General features: G+C 39.0%; 1 protein-coding gene across 1 annotated transcript in view; it reads right to left on the bottom strand.

Moving 5' to 3' along the window:
• Window positions 1–18,739, bottom strand: part of LOC112316790 (ankyrin repeat domain-containing protein 26) — a 187,305-nt gene that overhangs the window by 69,209 nt on the left and 99,357 nt on the right. The window contains exons 33-44 of the mRNA XM_071221352.1: window positions 17,352–17,380; window positions 17,185–17,257; window positions 15,455–15,483; window positions 15,290–15,362; window positions 12,343–12,371; window positions 12,176–12,248; window positions 7,912–7,940; window positions 7,745–7,817; window positions 4,786–4,814; window positions 4,619–4,691; window positions 2,889–2,917; window positions 2,724–2,796 (exon numbers count right to left, since the gene is read on the bottom strand). Coding sequence (XP_071077453.1) covers window positions 2,724–2,796; window positions 2,889–2,917; window positions 4,619–4,691; window positions 4,786–4,814; window positions 7,745–7,817; window positions 7,912–7,940; window positions 12,176–12,248; window positions 12,343–12,371; window positions 15,290–15,362; window positions 15,455–15,483; window positions 17,185–17,257; window positions 17,352–17,380 — 612 coding nt within the window. The remainder of the gene's footprint in view (window positions 1–2,723; window positions 2,797–2,888; window positions 2,918–4,618; window positions 4,692–4,785; window positions 4,815–7,744; window positions 7,818–7,911; window positions 7,941–12,175; window positions 12,249–12,342; window positions 12,372–15,289; window positions 15,363–15,454; window positions 15,484–17,184; window positions 17,258–17,351; window positions 17,381–18,739) is intronic.

Below are 18,739 nucleotides of genomic sequence, written 5' to 3'. Positions count from 1 at the left end.
AAAATACACAAGTAGCAACAGGAATATGGGTTTCACAAAACATGCAGTTGACATGTCAAGACCATAATTATGTTTCTACAGATTCTAACTAAAAGAGAAATGGGTGCATACACCAAAGTGACCCTCCTAATGCCTGATGGGAGAAAAGTGATCTTCAATCAGAGAAATGAGTCATGACCAACCCTGACAGAATAAATGTGAAACAGAATGCAACAGCATATCCTTCATGCAAACACCAAAATTATCTATACCTTATGCAACAAGTGTTTATGGTGTTCATCAGCATGTTCTATAATTTCGGAAGTACATAATGGTGAGGAGAGGTAAGTTTAATACATAATTCATTTATCAACAGAGAAATTGTTATGACTTCATCACCTTGGATTTACACACATAGCATAATAGTTGTTAGAAATATGCAACTTATCCCACAGAACTGTAGTACTGTTATGCTTACGTTTCTTGTATCCTCTACTTTAGCCATCTTAGTTTCTTGACCTACTCATGCAAGAAGGTTCATAAAACACATCCAAGACATACAGCAAACATCATACGCAATGGGCAAAACCTAAAACCTTTCCCACTAAGATCAAGACAAACACAAGGATGTCCACTGTCACCACTTCTATTCAACATAGTCTGGAGGTCTTAGCCACAGTGAAAAGACAAGAAAAAGAAATAAAAAGCATCCTGGAAGTACTGGAAGTAAAACAGTCATTATTCACATGGAGATCAGAAAGTACATGGAAAATCTCATTGACACCACCAAAAAAATACTCGACAGAATAAGTGAATTTGAGAAAACAGCATCAGGCGAAGGCAATATTCAGAAACCAAAGCATTTTTGTAAGCCTACAACATAATATGCAAAATGGAAATCAGAAAAAAATCCCCATAAAAACAGCAACCAGAAAAATAAACTACCAAGGAATAAACTTAACCAAAGAGGGAAAATACCTGTATCAGAAAACTACACAACACAGAAGAAAGTAATCAAGTAAGGAATAAATATTGGAAGCATATACCATGTTCATGGATTGGAAGAATTAACATCATCAAAATGTCCATAGTACACAAAACAATTTACAGATTCAACGCATTCCCTATTACACTACCAATGACATTTCAGGGATATAGAACAAACATTTCCCAATTTACAAGGAACCATCCACGACTCGAATGCCTACAGCAATTTTGAAAAAGAAGAACATAATAATTGGGATCACCATACCTGATAGCAAAATACATTACAAAGCACCAAGACAAAAAAAAAAAAAAAATGGCCCAAATGAAAGAAAAGATAAAAGCTACAGAAAAAATACAACTAAGCAATGAAAAGATAGCCAACCTGTGCACAGTTCAAAACACTGGTAATTAGGAAGCTCACAGAATTGGTTGAATTTGGTCAAAAAGCAGACGAAAAATGAGGGCTATGCTAAGAGAGACAAAGAAAATTGTACAGGGAACCAATAGTGATGGGAAGGAAACTGGGACTCAAATCAACGGTGTGGACCAGAAGGAAGAAAGAAACATCCAACCAGAAAAGAATGAAGAAACAAGTATTCAAAACAATGAGGAGAGGCTTAGGAACCTCCAGGACATCTTGAAACGTTCCAACATCTGAATTATAGGGCTACCAAAAGGAGAAGAGGAACAACAAAAAACTGAAAACTTATTTGAACAAATAATAAAGGAGATCTTCCCTAATCTGGCAAAGGAAATAGACTTCCCAGAAGTCCAGGAGGCTCAGAGAGTCCCAGAGAAGCTGGACCCAAAGAAGAACACACCAAGGCACATCATAATTACATTACCCAAGATTAAACAGAAGGAGACAATCTTAGCATCAGCAAGAGAAAAGAAAACAGTTGCCTACAAAGGAGTTCCCATAAGACTGTCAGCTGATTCGTTAAAAAAGGCCTTACAGGCAAGAAGGGATGGCAAGAAGTATTCCAAGTCATGAAAGGCAAGGACCTATATCCAAGATTAGTGTATCCAGCAAAGCTATCATTTAGAATGCAAGGGCAGATAAAGTGCTTCTCAGATAAGGTCAAGATAAAGGAGTTCATCATCACCAAGCCCTTAGTATATGAAATGTTAAACGGATTTATCTGAGAAAAAGAAGATGAAAAATATGAACAGTAAATATGACGGCAAATTCACAGTTATTAACAACCACACCTAAAACCAAAACAAAACCAAACTAAGCAAACAACTAGAACAGCAACAGAACCACAGAAATGGAGATCACATGGAGGGTTATCAACAGGGGAGTGGGAGTGGAAGAGAAGAGGGAAAGGTACAGAGAATAAGTAGCATAAATGGTAGGAGGAAAATAGGCAGGGGAGGGTAAGAATAGTATGGGAAATGTAGAAGCCAAAGAACTTGTATGTATGAACCACGGACATGAACTATAAGGGAGGAAAGTGGGAGGGAGGGGGTGGGCAGGATGGACTGGAGTGAAAGGGGGAAATGGGACAACTGTAATAGCATAATCAATAAACATATTTTTAAAGTAAAAATATAATAAAGTTTACATTTTATAATTCTTGCTTTTCCCCCTCTAATTATCAACCAGGAATCCCAACAATGGTATCTAGACTACTTATGTCCAAACCTACCATTAAACTTCCAAAAGAAAGAGATTCGGAATAGGAAGATTATGAGCACACAAAATATTTTCAAGTATTCCCTTCCAGAGTAAAATTTGTAGTAAAAATTATTACCTGATCTGAATGTTTGCACAGAATTCATTGTGACTGGATTTTCAGGAACAGGATCTTTCTGTCTAACCCCAGGCTGAATGAGTTTTGAGACAAAATCATTAACCAATAATATTCATTTCATATAATCTCTTCAAATAAAATATATAAAAACATAAAAGTTATTACCTTTGAGGACGAAGATCTGTCAGGAGAATCTACAAAGCAAAAGGAAATACCCTCAATTATGAGAAAAGTATGAAAGCCAACTATACATTCATGCAGAGTTACTGTGGAGCCCAATCCTCGTGCTTGGCTTTGAATACGATTACATTAGGTGTCACTGAAACGAAGAACAAACTGACAGTAACCGGAGGGGAGGGAGGAGGGACATAATGTGGGAAAGAAGGGAAAGGGTCGTAAAAGAACATGTATAAAGGGCCTATGGACAAAGCCAAAGGGGGCGTAGGATTGAGGGCGTAGGGAGGTAGGGGTGGGCACGGCGGGGTAAGGGTTGTTGGGAAACCGAGAAAGCTGTATTCGAACACCAATACAACATAAGTATATACGTGAAGGAAGAAAATGAACAACATTGATAGGCTAAGGAGCCTCTGGAAAACCTCAGACCTACCAACACCCAAATCATAGGGCTGCCAGAAGGAGAAGGAAAAAAGGGAGGAATTGAAAACTTCTTCGAAAATATAACGAAAGAAAACTTCCCCCAAATTGCTGAAGGGAATACACACACAAGCCCAGGAAGCACACAGAATCCCCATCAAAATGGACCCAAAGAGGATCACACCAAGGTACACCGTAATTAAAATGCCAAAGGTTAACAATACGCAAGATTCTTAAAAGCAGCAGGAGAAAAGCAGAGACTTACCTACAAAGGAGTTGCCCTGAGAATGTCAGCTGATTTCTCAGAGACACTTGGGCAGGCCAGAAGGGACTGGGAAGAAGGATTCGCAGTGATGGGCAGCGAGGACCAACAACCTAGATTACTCTATTCACAACGCTATCATTTGGAATGGAAGGGCAGCTACCGTGCCTCTCGGACAGGACAAAGCGAAAGGAGTTCCCCATCACCGAGCCATTATTTTGTGAAATGCTAAAGGGACTTGTTCAAGAAAAGGAGGATCAAACCTATGAACACCCTCAGGGGCAATAAATTCACAACTATCAGCAATGGGATCGAAAGACCAACTAAGCAAACAAGCAGAACGGAAACAGAATCATAGCTATGGAGATCATTTGGAGGGTTATCAGACGGGAGGAGGAAGGGGAAGCATGGGGGTGGGGGGCGGGGAAGGTGCAGGAATTAACAAGTACAAATTGGTAGGCCCTGAGGAGACAGGGCAATGTTAGGGACGGGATAGGAAGTGAAGTAGCTGAAGAACTGATATGCATGACCCACGGACTTCAACTGAGGGGGGAATGGCTGAAGGGAATGGGGTCGACTGGGTTCAGGGGAGCCAATGGGGAGAAATTGGGACAACTGTAAGAGCATAAGCCATAAAATACGTTTTAAAAAACACGACATGTTAGCACCCTCAGTTTTACCCCGGGTAAAGGTCAAAGGTCAAAGAAGCATGTTCCAACAGTAGAAAAACCTAAGAGTCTAAAAATGCACATCTAGGAACCCCTCACAGGTGTAGGGATTCTCAACTGGGAACTTCACGGTATCAAAACAAAAGTAAAAACACCTTATGTGACGTTTCCATTTTAGAATTCTCGGGGTGCTCTTTTGTTTTCTTCCTTGTAAACATCAAGGATGAATCCCAACAATGGCATCTGCATTGCGTGTCTCATGTACTGCCATTAAATTTGCAATAGAAAGAAATGAGGAATAAGAAGAGTCTGAGCACACCAACGTTTTCAGGTATGCCTTTCCAGACGTAAATTTCTGGTACAAAATTTACCTGATCTGGATGTGTGTACAGAATTCGTCCCGACTCCTTTTTTAGGAACACGATCTGTCACGTCAATGGCACGCTGAAGAAGATTTGAAAGAAAACGATTAGTAAATAACATACATTTCATTTAATCTGTTCTTAATACCTCGATATAGAAACATAAAAGTTATTACCTTTGAGGACGAAGATCTGTCAGGAGAATCTACAAAGCAAAAGGAAATACCCTCAATTATGCGAAAAGTATGAAAGCCAACTATACGTTCATGCAGAGTTACTGTGGAGCCCAATCCTCGTGCTTGGCTTTGGATACGATTACATTAGGTGTTAGTTGTTCATGTTTTCTTTTCAGGGGGCGGGTGGGTAAGAAGACCAACTAAACGGAAATACAGAATACACCTCAAATACTGAGGGAACAAACAGGAATATAGGCTTAACGAAACATGCAGTTGACACATCAAGACCATAATTATGATTCTACATATTCTAACTAAAAGGGAAAAAAATGGGTGCATACACCAAAGTCACCCTGATGCCTGATGGGAGAAGAGCGATCTTCAATCAGGGAAACGAGTCCTCACCTGGACAGAATAAATGGGAAACAGGATGCAACAGCATATCCTTCATGCAACCATCAGAATCATTTACACCTCAGGTGACAAGTATTTATCATGTTCCTCAATGTGTTCTGTAACTTGGGAAGTACACAACTGTGAGGAGAGGTCAGTTTAATACCTAATTCATTCATCAACAGACAAAGTGTTATGACTTCATCAGCTTGGATATACACGCACAGAATGCTACTGACTACAAATATTCAATTTATCCCACACCACTATGGGCTACTGCTCTGCTTACATTTCTTGAATCCTCTACGTTAGCCATCTTAGTTTCTTGAGCTACTCATGCAACAAGGTTCATGGAACACATCTAAGACCTACAGGCAACATCATGCTCAACGGGCAAAACCTACAACCTTTCCCTTGAACATCAAGAAAAAGACAAGGATGTCCAGTGTCACCACTTCTAGTCAACATAGTACTGGAAGTCCTAGCCACAGTGATCACACAAGAAAAAGAAATAAACAGCATCCTTATTGGAAAGCTGGTAGTTAAACAGTCATTCTTCACATGGAGATGAGAAGTACATGGAAAATCCTATTGACGTCACCAATATAATACTCGACATAATAGGTGGATTTGAGAAAACAGCATCAGGCATAGGCAATATTCAGAAACCAAGGCATTTTTGTAAGCCTACAATATAATATCCAAAATGGCAATCAGAAAAAACATCCCCATTCAAATGGCAACCAGGAAAAATAAACTACAAGGGAATACACTTAACCAAAGAGGGAAAAGACCTGTATCAGAAAACTACACAACACAGAAGAAAGTAATCAAGTAAGGCATAAATATTGGAAGCATATACCATGTTCATGGATTGGAAGAATTAACATCATCAAAATGTCCATAGTACACAAAACAATTTACAGATTCAACGCATTCCCTATTACACTACCAATGACATTTCACAGATATAGAACAAACATTTCCCAATTTACAAAGAACCATCCATGACCCGAATAGCTACAGCAGTTGTGGGAAAGAAAAACATAGTAACTGGAATCACCATACCTGATAGCCAAATACATTACAAAGCAACAAGACAAAAAAAAAAAAAAAAAAGTGGCCTAAATGAAAGAACAGATCAAAGCTCCAGAAAAAATACAACTGAGCAATGAAGAGATAGCCAACCTATCATATGCACAGTTCAAAACACTGGTAATCAGGAAGCTCACAGAATTGCTTGTATTTGGTCGCAAATGAGATGAAAAAAATGAGGGTTATGCTAAGAGAAACAAAGGAAAATGTACAGAGAACCAATAGTGATGGGAAGAAAACTGGGACTCACATCAATGGTGTGGACCAAAAGGAAGAAAGAAACATCCAACCAGAAAAGAATGAAGAAATAAGAATTCGGAAAAATGAGGAGAGGCTTAGGAACCTCCAGGACATCTTGAAACGTTCCAACATCTGAATTATAGGGGTGCCAGAAGGAGGAGAGGAACAACAAAAAACTGAAAATTTATTTGAACCAATAATGAAGGAGAACTCCCCTAATCTGGCAAAGGAAATAGACTTCCAGGAAATCCAGGAGGTTCAGAGAGTCCCAGAGAAGCTGGACCCAAAGAGGAACACACCAAGGCACATCATAATTACATTACCCAAGATGAAACAGAAGGAGACAATCTTAGAAGCAGCAAGAGAAAAGGACACAGTTACCTACAAAGCACTTCCCATAAGACTGTCAGCTGATTCGTTAAAAAAGGCCTTACAGGCAAGAAGGGATGGCAAGAAGTATTGAAAGCCATGAAAGGCAAGGACCTACATCCAAGATTACTGTATCCAGAAAAGCTATCATTTAGAATCAAAGGGCAGGTAAAGTGCTTCTCAGATAAGGTGAAGTTCAAGGAGTTCATCATCACCAAGCCCTTATTACAGGAAATGTTAAAGGGATTTATCTGAGAAAAAGAAGATAAAGAATATGAACAGTAAAATGACAGCAAAGTCACAGTTATTAACAACCACACCTAAAACCAAAACAAAACCAAACTAAGCAAACAGCTAGAACAGCAACAGAACCACAGAAATTGAGATCACATGGAGGGTTGTCAACAGGGGAGTGGGAGGCGATGAGAGTGGGGAAAGGTACAGAGAATAAGTACCATAAATGGTAGGTGGAAAATAGACAGGGGGAGGGTAAGAATAGTGTAGGAAATGTAGAAGCCAAAGAACTTAGATGTATGACCCATGGACATGAACTATAAGGGGGGGAATGTGGGAGGGAGGGGGTGGGTAGGATGGACTGGAGTGAAGTGGGGAAATGGGACAACTGTAATAGCACAATCAATAAATATATTTTTTAAATAAAAAATAAAGTTTACATTTTATAATTCTTGCTTTTTCCCCTCTAATTATCAACCAGGATTCCCAACAATGGCATCTACTCTACTTATGTCCAAACCTGCCATTAAACTTACAAAAGAAAGAAATTCGGAATAAGAAAATTATGAGCATGTCACATATTTTCATGTATTCCTTTCCAGAGTAAAATTGGTAGTAAAAAATTTACCTGATCCGAATGTTTGCACAGAATTCGTTTTGACTGCATTTGTACGAACAGGACCTTTCCGTCTAACCCGAGGCTGAATGAGTTTTGAAACAAAATCATTAACAAATAATATTCATTTCATATAATCTGTTCTTAATAACAAAACATAAACACATAGAACTTATTACCTGTAAGAAAGAATATACTTCAGGAGAATCTGAAAAGCAAAGGGACATATCCTCAAATATAGGAAAATATGAAAGCCAACTACACATTCATGCAGACTTACTATGGAGCCCAATCCTCATGCTTCCTGTTGATATGATTATTTTAGGTGATAGTTGTTCATTTTTCCTCTTCAGGGCATGTGTGGATGAGAAGACCAATGAACCAAAATTATAGCATACACTACAAGTACTTAAGGAACAAACAGGAATATAGGTTTAATGAAACATGCAGTTGACATAATTATGTTTCTACAGATTCTAACTAAAAGAGAAAAAAATGGGTGCATACACCAAAGTCACCCTGATGCCTGATGGGAGAAAAGCGATCTTCAATCAGAGAAACGAGTCATGACCATGACCCTGACAGAATAAATGGGAAACAGGATACAACAGCATATCCTTCATGCAACCATCAGAATCATTTACACCTCAGGTGACAAGTATTTATCATGTTCCTCAATGTGTTCTGTAACTTGGGAAGTACACAACTGTGAGGAGAGGTCAGTTTAATACCTAATTCATTCATCAACAGACAAAGTGTTATGACTTCGTCAGCTTGGAGATACATGCACAGAATACTACTGACTACAAATATTCAATTTATCCCACACCACTATGGGCTACTGCTCTGCTTACATTTCTTGAATCCTCTACGTTAGCCATCTTAGTTTCTTGAGCTACTCATGCAACAAGGTTCAGGAAACACATCTAAGACCTACAGGCAACATCATACTCAACGGGCAAAACCTAAAACCTTTCCCCTGAACATCAAGAAAAAGACAAGGATGTCCACTGTCACAACCTCTATATAAGTACTGAAAGTCCAAGCCAGAGTGATCACACAGGAAAAAGAAATAAAAGGTATCCAATGAAAAGTTGGAAGTAAAACTGTCATTGTTTATAGATGACATCGTGGTATACCTGGAAAATCCCATAGACTCCTCCAAATAACCGTTCAAGTTAATAAGGCAATTTGACAAAATTATGGGATACAAAGTCAATATTCAGAAATCAGAGGCATTTTGGGGCACCAACAATGAAATATCAGAAACTGAAATCAGAGGAAGAAATCCCCTTGATATAGCAACATGTACATAAAGTGGCTAGGAATAAAGTTAGTCAAGGAGGTGAAAGATCTTTATTCAGAACACTACACAACGTGGAAGAAAGAACGCACAAATATATTGAAGCATACGCCATGTTCATGGAGTAGAAGTATTAACATCCTCAAAATATCCATTCCATTCAAAGCAATGTACAGATCAATGCAATTCCTATTAAAAAACCAATGGTATTTCACAGCTATAAAACAAACATTTCAAAATTTACATGGAACCATCACTGACACCGAATACCTGAAGCAGCTTTGGGAAAGAAGAACAAAGTAGGTGGAATCACCATAACTCACAGCAAACTGTATTACAAGGCCAGGAGAGTAAAAAACATCTCGTACTGGAGTAAGGACAGACACATAGATGAATGGAACAGAATAGAGAGCCCAGAGATAAACCCAAGTGTCTATGGACAATTTATATTTGACAGAGGGGGAGAAGAATAAAGTGGAATAAAAACACCCTCCTTAGCAAATGATCTTGAGTGACCTGGACAGCTACATGCAAACAAGAATGAAACTCGACCACCAACTGACACCATACACACACAAAAAAACTCCAAGAGGATAAAGACTTAAACATAAGTTGTGATAGCACTAAAGTCCTAGAGGGGAAGATAGGGAGGAAACTCTCTGATATTCCACCCAGTAATATTCTCACAGCAATGTGCCCTAGACCAAGGGACATAAAGGAGGGACTTCATCACAATAAAATGCTTGTGCATGCATAAAGAAAACATTAGCAAGGTGAAAAGGGGACCAACTCTATGGGAAAATGTATTTTCCAATGAGACTCAGACAAGGGTTTGATCTCCAAAATATATATAGAACACACATGACTCCACAACAGGAAGACAAAAAATCCAATTAAAACACGGGCAAAGGACTTCCACAGGCACTCCTCCAAGGATGACACCCAGAGGGCCCAGACACACATGATAGGATGGTCAGCATAACGAGCCATCAGAGAGATGCAAATTAAAACTAGAAGATTCCACTTCACACTGGTCAGTGTGGCCATCATAAACAAATCAGGAAACACTAAGTGCTGGATAGGTTGTGGAGAAAACGGACCCCTGGTGCACTGTTGGTGGAAGTGCACACTGGTGCAGCCACTGTGGAAAACAGTATGGAATTTCCTCAAGAAACTAAAAAGGTTAGCACAGCAGTTCACAAGCTGGGATTATACCCTAAGAATCCAGAAACACTAAATCAAAAGAACCTGTGCACCCCAGTGTTCATAGCAAGACAATTTACAATAGCCAAGTGCTGGACACAGTGCTAGGTGTCCATCAGTACTTGAGTGGGACAATAAAGTGTGGTACATTTACACAATAAAAATATATCCCAGCAGAAAGTAAGAAGGAGTAGCTACCCTTCATGACAACATGGATGGAAGCAGACAGAAGTATCCTAAGTGAAGCAAGCCAGGTTGTGGAAGAAAAATACCATATGATCTCACCTATAAGTGGAACCTAAATAACAGAACAAACAAGCAAGCAAAATATAACCAGAGTCCCTGAAATTAAGAACAAACTGACCATAACCAGAGGGGAGGGAAGAGAAAAATAACATGAGAAAGAAAGGAAAGGGTCAAAAAAGAGCACATATAGAGGGCCCATGGACAAAGCCACAGGGGGAGAAGGTTAAGGGTGGGAGGTGGGTGTGGGTAGGGCGGGGAAAGTAGAGTTGGGAAATGGAGAAACCTGTAGACGATCACCAGTAAAATAAATAAACATACATTGAGGTGTGTGTGTGTGTGTGTGTGTGTGCGCGCGCGCAAATCTATAAGAAGAAAGAAATGAAATCCAAAACAACATAGATGGGCTAAGGGGCCTCTGGCAAAGCCTCAGATCTACCAACACCCAAATCATAGGGCTCCAGAAGAAGAAAGAAAGGGAGGAATTGAACACTTCTCTGAAAAATAATGAAAGAAAACACCCCAAATTTGGCATAAGAAATAGACTTACAAGTGCCAGAAGCACACACAGACCCAATCAAAATGGACACAAAGAAGACCACACCAAGGTACATCATAATTCAAATTCTGAAGGTTAATGATACAGAAGAATCTTAAAAGCAGCAAGAGAAAAGCAGAGAGTTACCATCAAAGGAGGTCCCATGAGAATGTCAACTGATTTCTCAAAGAAACTTTGCAGGCCAGAGGGGACTGGAAAGAAGTACTCAAAGTGATAGAAAGCAAAGACTTGCAACATAGATTACTCTACCCAGCAAAGCTATCACTTGGAATTGAAGGGCAGATAAAGTGCCTCTTAGACAAGATAAACATAAAAGAGTTTCTCATCACCAAGCCAGTATTGTGTGAAATGCTAAAGTGACTTATTTACAAAAAAAGAGGATCAAAACTATGAACATGAAAGTGCCAATAAATTCACAACTATTAACAGTGGAATCGAAGAAAAAAACTAAGCAAACAAGCAAAACAGAAACAAAATTAAAGCTATGGACATCATTTGCAGGGATATCACTTGGGAGGAGGAAGGGGAACCATCTGGAGAAATTTGTAGGATTTAATATTTACAAATTTGCATGTATAGAATATACACGGGAACGTCAAGAACAGAATAGGAAGTGAAGAAGCCAAAGACCTTATATTCATGACCCACTACTACAACTAAGGGGACAATGGCTGAAGGGAATGGGTAGACTGGTTGAGGGGAGCAAAGGGGAAAAAATTGGGACAATTGTAACACCATAATCAATAAAACACATTTCAAAACAACACGATATGTGGGCAAATTCAGTTTTACCATAGGTAAATGTCGAAATTCACAAAAGCATTCTAAAACAGTAGCAAAATCTTAGAGTGAACATTAACAACTAGGAATCCCTAATAAGTGTAGGGATTCCAAACCGGAAACTTTATGGTATCAAACAAAACAAAAAACATATTACTTATGTTTACATTTTAGAAATCTTGTTTTCTTTTCCTGTTACATCAAACATGAATCCCAACAATGGCATCTACATTACTTATGTCAAAACCTACCATTAAACGTCCAAAAGAAAGAAATTACAATTAAAAAGACTGTGAGCATGTCAAATATAGTCATGCATTTTTCTCCACAGTTAAATTGGCAGTACAAAATTTACCCGATCTGGATGTTTCCACAGAATTCATTCCTACTGCACTTTTAGGAACAGGATCTTTCACTTCAACAGAAACCTGAACGAGTTGACAAAGAAAATGTTTAATAAATAGTATGCATTTCAAATAATCTGCTCTTAATACCAAAATGTTAAAACATAAAGCATATTACCTTTAAGGAGGGAAAATTTTCAGGAGAATCTAAAAAGCAAAGGGACATATCCTCAATTTTATGAAAACATGAAAACCAACTATAAATTCATGCAGAGTTACTATGTAGCCCAATCCTCGTGCTTGGCTTTGGATATGACTACATTAGGTGTCAGTTGTTCATGTCTTCTTTTCAGGGGGGAGGTGTATAAGAAGACCAATGAAGCAAAAATATAGAACGCACTAAAAATACACAAGTAGCAACAGGAATATGGGTTTCACAAAACATGCAGTTGACATGTCAAGACCATAATTATGTTTCTACAGATTCTAACTAAAAGAGAAATGGGTGCATACACCAAAGTGACCCTCCTAATGCCTGATGGGAGAAAAGTGATCTTCAATCAGAGAAATGAGTCATGACCAACCCTGACAGAATAAATGTGAAACAGAATGCAACAGCATATCCTTCATGCAAACACCAAAATCATCTATACCTTATGCAACAAGTGTTTATGGTGTTCATCAGCATGTTCTATAATTTCGGAAGTACATAATGGTGAGGAGAGGTAAGTTTAATACATAATTCATTTATCAACAGAGAAATTGTTATGACTTCATCACCTTGGATTTACACACATAGCATAATAGTTGTTAGAAATATGCAACTTATCCCACAGAACTGTAGTACTGTTATGCTTACGTTTCTTGTATCCTCTACTTTAGCCATCTTAGTTTCTTGACCTACTCATGCAAGAAGGTTCATAAAACACATCCAAGACATACAGCAAACATCATACGCAATGGGCAAAACCTAAAACCTTTCCCACTAAGATCAAGACAAACACAAGGATGTCCACTGTCACCACTTCTATTCAACATAGTCTGGAGGTCTTAGCCACAGTGAAAAGACAAGAAAAAGAAATAAAAAGCATCCTGGAAGTACTGGAAGTAAAACAGTCATTATTCACATGGAGATCAGAAAGTACATGGAAAATCTCATTGACACCACCAAAAAAATACTCGACAGAATAAGTGAATTTGAGAAAACAGCATCAGGCGAAGGCAATATTCAGAAACCAAAGCATTTTTGTAAGCCTACAACATAATATGCAAAATGGAAATCAGAAAAAAATCCCCATAAAAACAGCAACCAGAAAAATAAACTACCAAGGAATAAACTTAACCAAAGAGGGAAAATACCTGTATCAGAAAACTACACAACACAGAAGAAAGTAATCAAGTAAGGAATAAATATTGGAAGCATATACCATGTTCATGGATTGGAAGAATTAACATCATCAAAATGTCCATAGTACACAAAACAATTTACAGATTCAACGCATTCCCTATTACACTACCAATGACATTTCAGGGATATAGAACAAACATTTCCCAATTTACAAGGAACCATCCACGACTCGAATGCCTACAGCAATTTTGAAAAAGAAGAACATAATAATTGGGATCACCATACCTGATAGCAAAATACATTACAAAGCACCAAGACAAAAAAAAAAAAAAAATGGCCCAAATGAAAGAAAAGATAAAAGCTACAGAAAAAATACAACTAAGCAATGAAAAGATAGCCAACCTGTGCACAGTTCAAAACACTGGTAATTAGGAAGCTCACAGAATTGGTTGAATTTGGTCAAAAAGCAGACGAAAAATGAGGGCTATGCTAAGAGAGACAAAGAAAATTGTACAGGGAACCAATAGTGATGGGAAGGAAACTGGGACTCAAATCAACGGTGTGGACCAGAAGGAAGAAAGAAACATCCAACCAGAAAAGAATGAAGAAACAAGTATTCAAAACAATGAGGAGAGGCTTAGGAACCTCCAGGACATCTTGAAACGTTCCAACATCTGAATTATAGGGCTACCAAAAGGAGAAGAGGAACAACAAAAAACTGAAAACTTATTTGAACAAATAATAAAGGAGATCTTCCCTAATCTGGCAAAGGAAATAGACTTCCCAGAAGTCCAGGAGGCTCAGAGAGTCCCAGAGAAGCTGGACCCAAAGAAGAACACACCAAGGCACATCATAATTACATTACCCAAGATTAAACAGAAGGAGACAATCTTAGCATCAGCAAGAGAAAAGAAAACAGTTGCCTACAAAGGAGTTCCCATAAGACTGTCAGCTGATTCGTTAAAAAAGGCCTTACAGGCAAGAAGGGATGGCAAGAAGTATTCCAAGTCATGAAAGGCAAGGACCTATATCCAAGATTAGTGTATCCAGCAAAGCTATCATTTAGAATGCAAGGGCAGATAAAGTGCTTCTCAGATAAGGTCAAGATAAAGGAGTTCATCATCACCAAGCCCTTAGTATATGAAATGTTAAACGGATTTATCTGAGAAAAAGAAGATGAAAAATATGAACAGTAAATATGACGGCAAATTCACAGTTATTAACAACCACACCTAAAACCAAAACAAAACCAAACTAAGCAAACAACTAGAACAGCAACAGAACCACAGAAATGGAGATCACATGGAGGGTTATCAACAGGGGAGTGGGAGTGGAAGAGAAGAGGGAAAGGTACAGAGAATAAGTAGCATAAATGGTAGGAGGAAAATAGGCAGGGGAGGGTAAGAATAGTATGGGAAATGTAGAAGCCAAAGAACTTGTATGTATGAACCACGGACATGAACTATAAGGGAGGAAAGTGGGAGGGAGGGGGTGGGCAGGATGGACTGGAGTGAAAGGGGGAAATGGGACAACTGTAATAGCATAATCAATAAACATATTTTTAAAGTAAAAATATAATAAAGTTTACATTTTATAATTCTTGCTTTTCCCCCTCTAATTATCAACCAGGAATCCCAACAATGGTATCTAGACTACTTATGTCCAAACCTACCATTAAACTTCCAAAAGAAAGAGATTCGGAATAGGAAGATTATGAGCACACAAAATATTTTCAAGTATTCCCTTCCAGAGTAAAATTTGTAGTAAAAATTATTACCTGATCTGAATGTTTGCACAGAATTCATTGTGACTGGATTTTCAGGAACAGGATCTTTCTGTCTAACCCCAGGCTGAATGAGTTTTGAGACAAAATCATTAACCAATAATATTCATTTCATATAATCTCTTCAAATAAAATATATAAAAACATAAAAGTTATTACCTTTGAGGACGAAGATCTGTCAGGAGAATCTACAAAGCAAAAGGAAATACCCTCAATTATGAGAAAAGTATGAAAGCCAACTATACATTCATGCAGAGTTACTGTGGAGCCCAATCCTCGTGCTTGGCTTTGAATACGATTACATTAGGTGTCACTGAAACGAAGAACAAACTGACAGTAACCGGAGGGGAGGGAGGAGGGACATAATGTGGGAAAGAAGGGAAAGGGTCGTAAAAGAACATGTATAAAGGGCCTATGGACAAAGCCAAAGGGGGCGTAGGATTGAGGGCGTAGGGAGGTAGGGGTGGGCACGGCGGGGTAAGGGTTGTTGGGAAACCGAGAAAGCTGTATTCGAACACCAATACAACATAAGTATATACGTGAAGGAAGAAAATGAACAACATTGATAGGCTAAGGAGCCTCTGGAAAACCTCAGACCTACCAACACCCAAATCATAGGGCTGCCAGAAGGAGAAGGAAAAAAGGGAGGAATTGAAAACTTCTTCGAAAATATAACGAAAGAAAACTTCCCCCAAATTGCTGAAGGGAATACACACACAAGCCCAGGAAGCACACAGAATCCCCATCAAAATGGACCCAAAGAGGATCACACCAAGGTACACCGTAATTAAAATGCCAAAGGTTAACAATACGCAAGATTCTTAAAAGCAGCAGGAGAAAAGCAGAGACTTACCTACAAAGGAGTTGCCCTGAGAATGTCAGCTGATTTCTCAGAGACACTTGGGCAGGCCAGAAGGGACTGGGAAGAAGGATTCGCAGTGATGGGCAGCGAGGACCAACAACCTAGATTACTCTATTCACAACGCTATCATTTGGAATGGAAGGGCAGCTACCGTGCCTCTCGGACAGGACAAAGCGAAAGGAGTTCCCCATCACCGAGCCATTATTTTGTGAAATGCTAAAGGGACTTGTTCAAGAAAAGGAGGATCAAACCTATGAACACCCTCAGGGGCAATAAATTCACAACTATCAGCAATGGGATCGAAAGACCAACTAAGCAAACAAGCAGAACGGAAACAGAATCATAGCTATGGAGATCATTTGGAGGGTTATCAGACGGGAGGAGGAAGGGGAAGCATGGGGGTGGGGGGCGGGGAAGGTGCAGGAATTAACAAGTACAAATTGGTAGGCCCTGAGGAGACAGGGCAATGTTAGGGACGGGATAGGAAGTGAAGTAGCTGAAGAACTGATATGCATGACCCACGGACTTCAACTGAGGGGGGAATGGCTGAAGGGAATGGGGTCGACTGGGTTCAGGGGAGCCAATGGGGAGAAATTGGGACAACTGTAAGAGCATAAGCCATAAAATACGTTTTAAAAAACACGACATGTTAGCACCCTCAGTTTTACCCCGGGTAAAGGTCAAAGGTCAAAGAAGCATGTTCCAACAGTAGAAAAACCTAAGAGTCTAAAAATGCACATCTAGGAACCCCTCACAGGTGTAGGGATTCTCAACTGGGAACTTCACGGTATCAAAACAAAAGTAAAAACACCTTATGTGACGTTTCCATTTTAGAATTCTCGGGGTGCTCTTTTGTTTTCTTCCTTGTAAACATCAAGGATGAATCCCAACAATGGCATCTGCATTGCGTGTCTCATGTACTGCCATTAAATTTGCAATAGAAAGAAATGAGGAATAAGAAGAGTCTGAGCACACCAACGTTTTCAGGTATGCCTTTCCAGACGTAAATTTCTGGTACAAAATTTACCTGATCTGGATGTGTGTACAGAATTCGTCCCGACTCCTTTTTTAGGAACACGATCTGTCACGTCAATGGCACGCTGAAGAAGATTTGAAAGAAAACGATTAGTAAATAACATACATTTCATTTAATCTGTTCTTAATACCTCGATATAGAAACATAAAAGTTATTACCTTTGAGGACGAAGATCTGTCAGGAGAATCTACAAAGCAAAAGGAAATACCCTCAATTATGCGAAAAGTATGAAAGCCAACTATACGTTCATGCAGAGTTACTGTGGAGCCCAATCCTCGTGCTTGGCTTTGGATACGATTACATTAGGTGTTAGTTGTTCATGTTTTCTTTTCAGGGGGCGGGTGGGTAAGAAGACCAACTAAACGGAAATACAGAATACACCTCAAATACTGAGGGAACAAACAGGAATATAGGCTTAACGAAACATGCAGTTGACACATCAAGACCATAATTATGATTCTACATATTCTAACTAAAAGGGAAAAAAATGGGTGCATACACCAAAGTCACCCTGATGCCTGATGGGAGAAGAGCGATCTTCAATCAGGGAAACGAGTCCTCACCTGGACAGAATAAATGGGAAACAGGATGCAACAGCATATCCTTCATGCAACCATCAGAATCATTTACACCTCAGGTGACAAGTATTTATCATGTTCCTCAATGTGTTCTGTAACTTGGGAAGTACACAACTGTGAGGAGAGGTCAGTTTAATACCTAATTCATTCATCAACAGACAAAGTGTTATGACTTCATCAGCTTGGATATACACGCACAGAATGCTACTGACTACAAATATTCAATTTATCCCACACCACTATGGGCTACTGCTCTGCTTACATTTCTTGAATCCTCTACGTTAGCCATCTTAGTTTCTTGAGCTACTCATGCAACAAGGTTCATGGAACACATCTAAGACCTACAGGCAACATCATGCTCAACGGGCAAAACCTACAACCTTTCCCTTGAACATCAAGAAAAAGACAAGGATGTCCAGTGTCACCACTTCTAGTCAACATAGTACTGGAAGTCCTAGCCACAGTGATCACACAAGAAAAAGAAATAAACAGCATCCTTATTGGAAAGCTGGTAGTTAAACAGTCATTCTTCACATGGAGATGAGAAGTACATGGAAAATCCTATTGACGTCACCAATATAATACTCGACATAATAGGTGGATTTGAGAAAACAGCATCAGGCATAGGCAATATTCAGAAACCAAGGCATTTTTGTAAGCCTACAATATAATATCCAAAATGGCAATCAGAAAAAACATCCCCATTCAAATGGCAACCAGGAAAAATAAACTACAAGGGAATACACTTAACCAAAGAGGGAAAAGACCTGTATCAGAAAACTACACAACACAGAAGAAAGTAATCAAGTAAGGCATAAATATTGGAAGCATATACCATGTTCATGGATTGGAAGAATTAACATCATCAAAATGTCCATAGTACACAAAACAATTTACAGATTCAACGCATTCCCTATTACACTACCAATGACATTTCACAGATATAGAACAAACATTTCCCAATTTAC

The sequence above is a fragment of the Desmodus rotundus genome, chromosome 4 (genome assembly GCF_022682495.2).
Source record: "Desmodus rotundus isolate HL8 chromosome 4, HLdesRot8A.1, whole genome shotgun sequence".
Taxonomy (NCBI): Eukaryota; Metazoa; Chordata; class Mammalia; order Chiroptera; family Phyllostomidae; genus Desmodus; species Desmodus rotundus.
The sequence above is the reverse complement of the archived record's forward strand: the minus strand, read 5'-3'. Positions and strand labels throughout refer to the sequence as shown.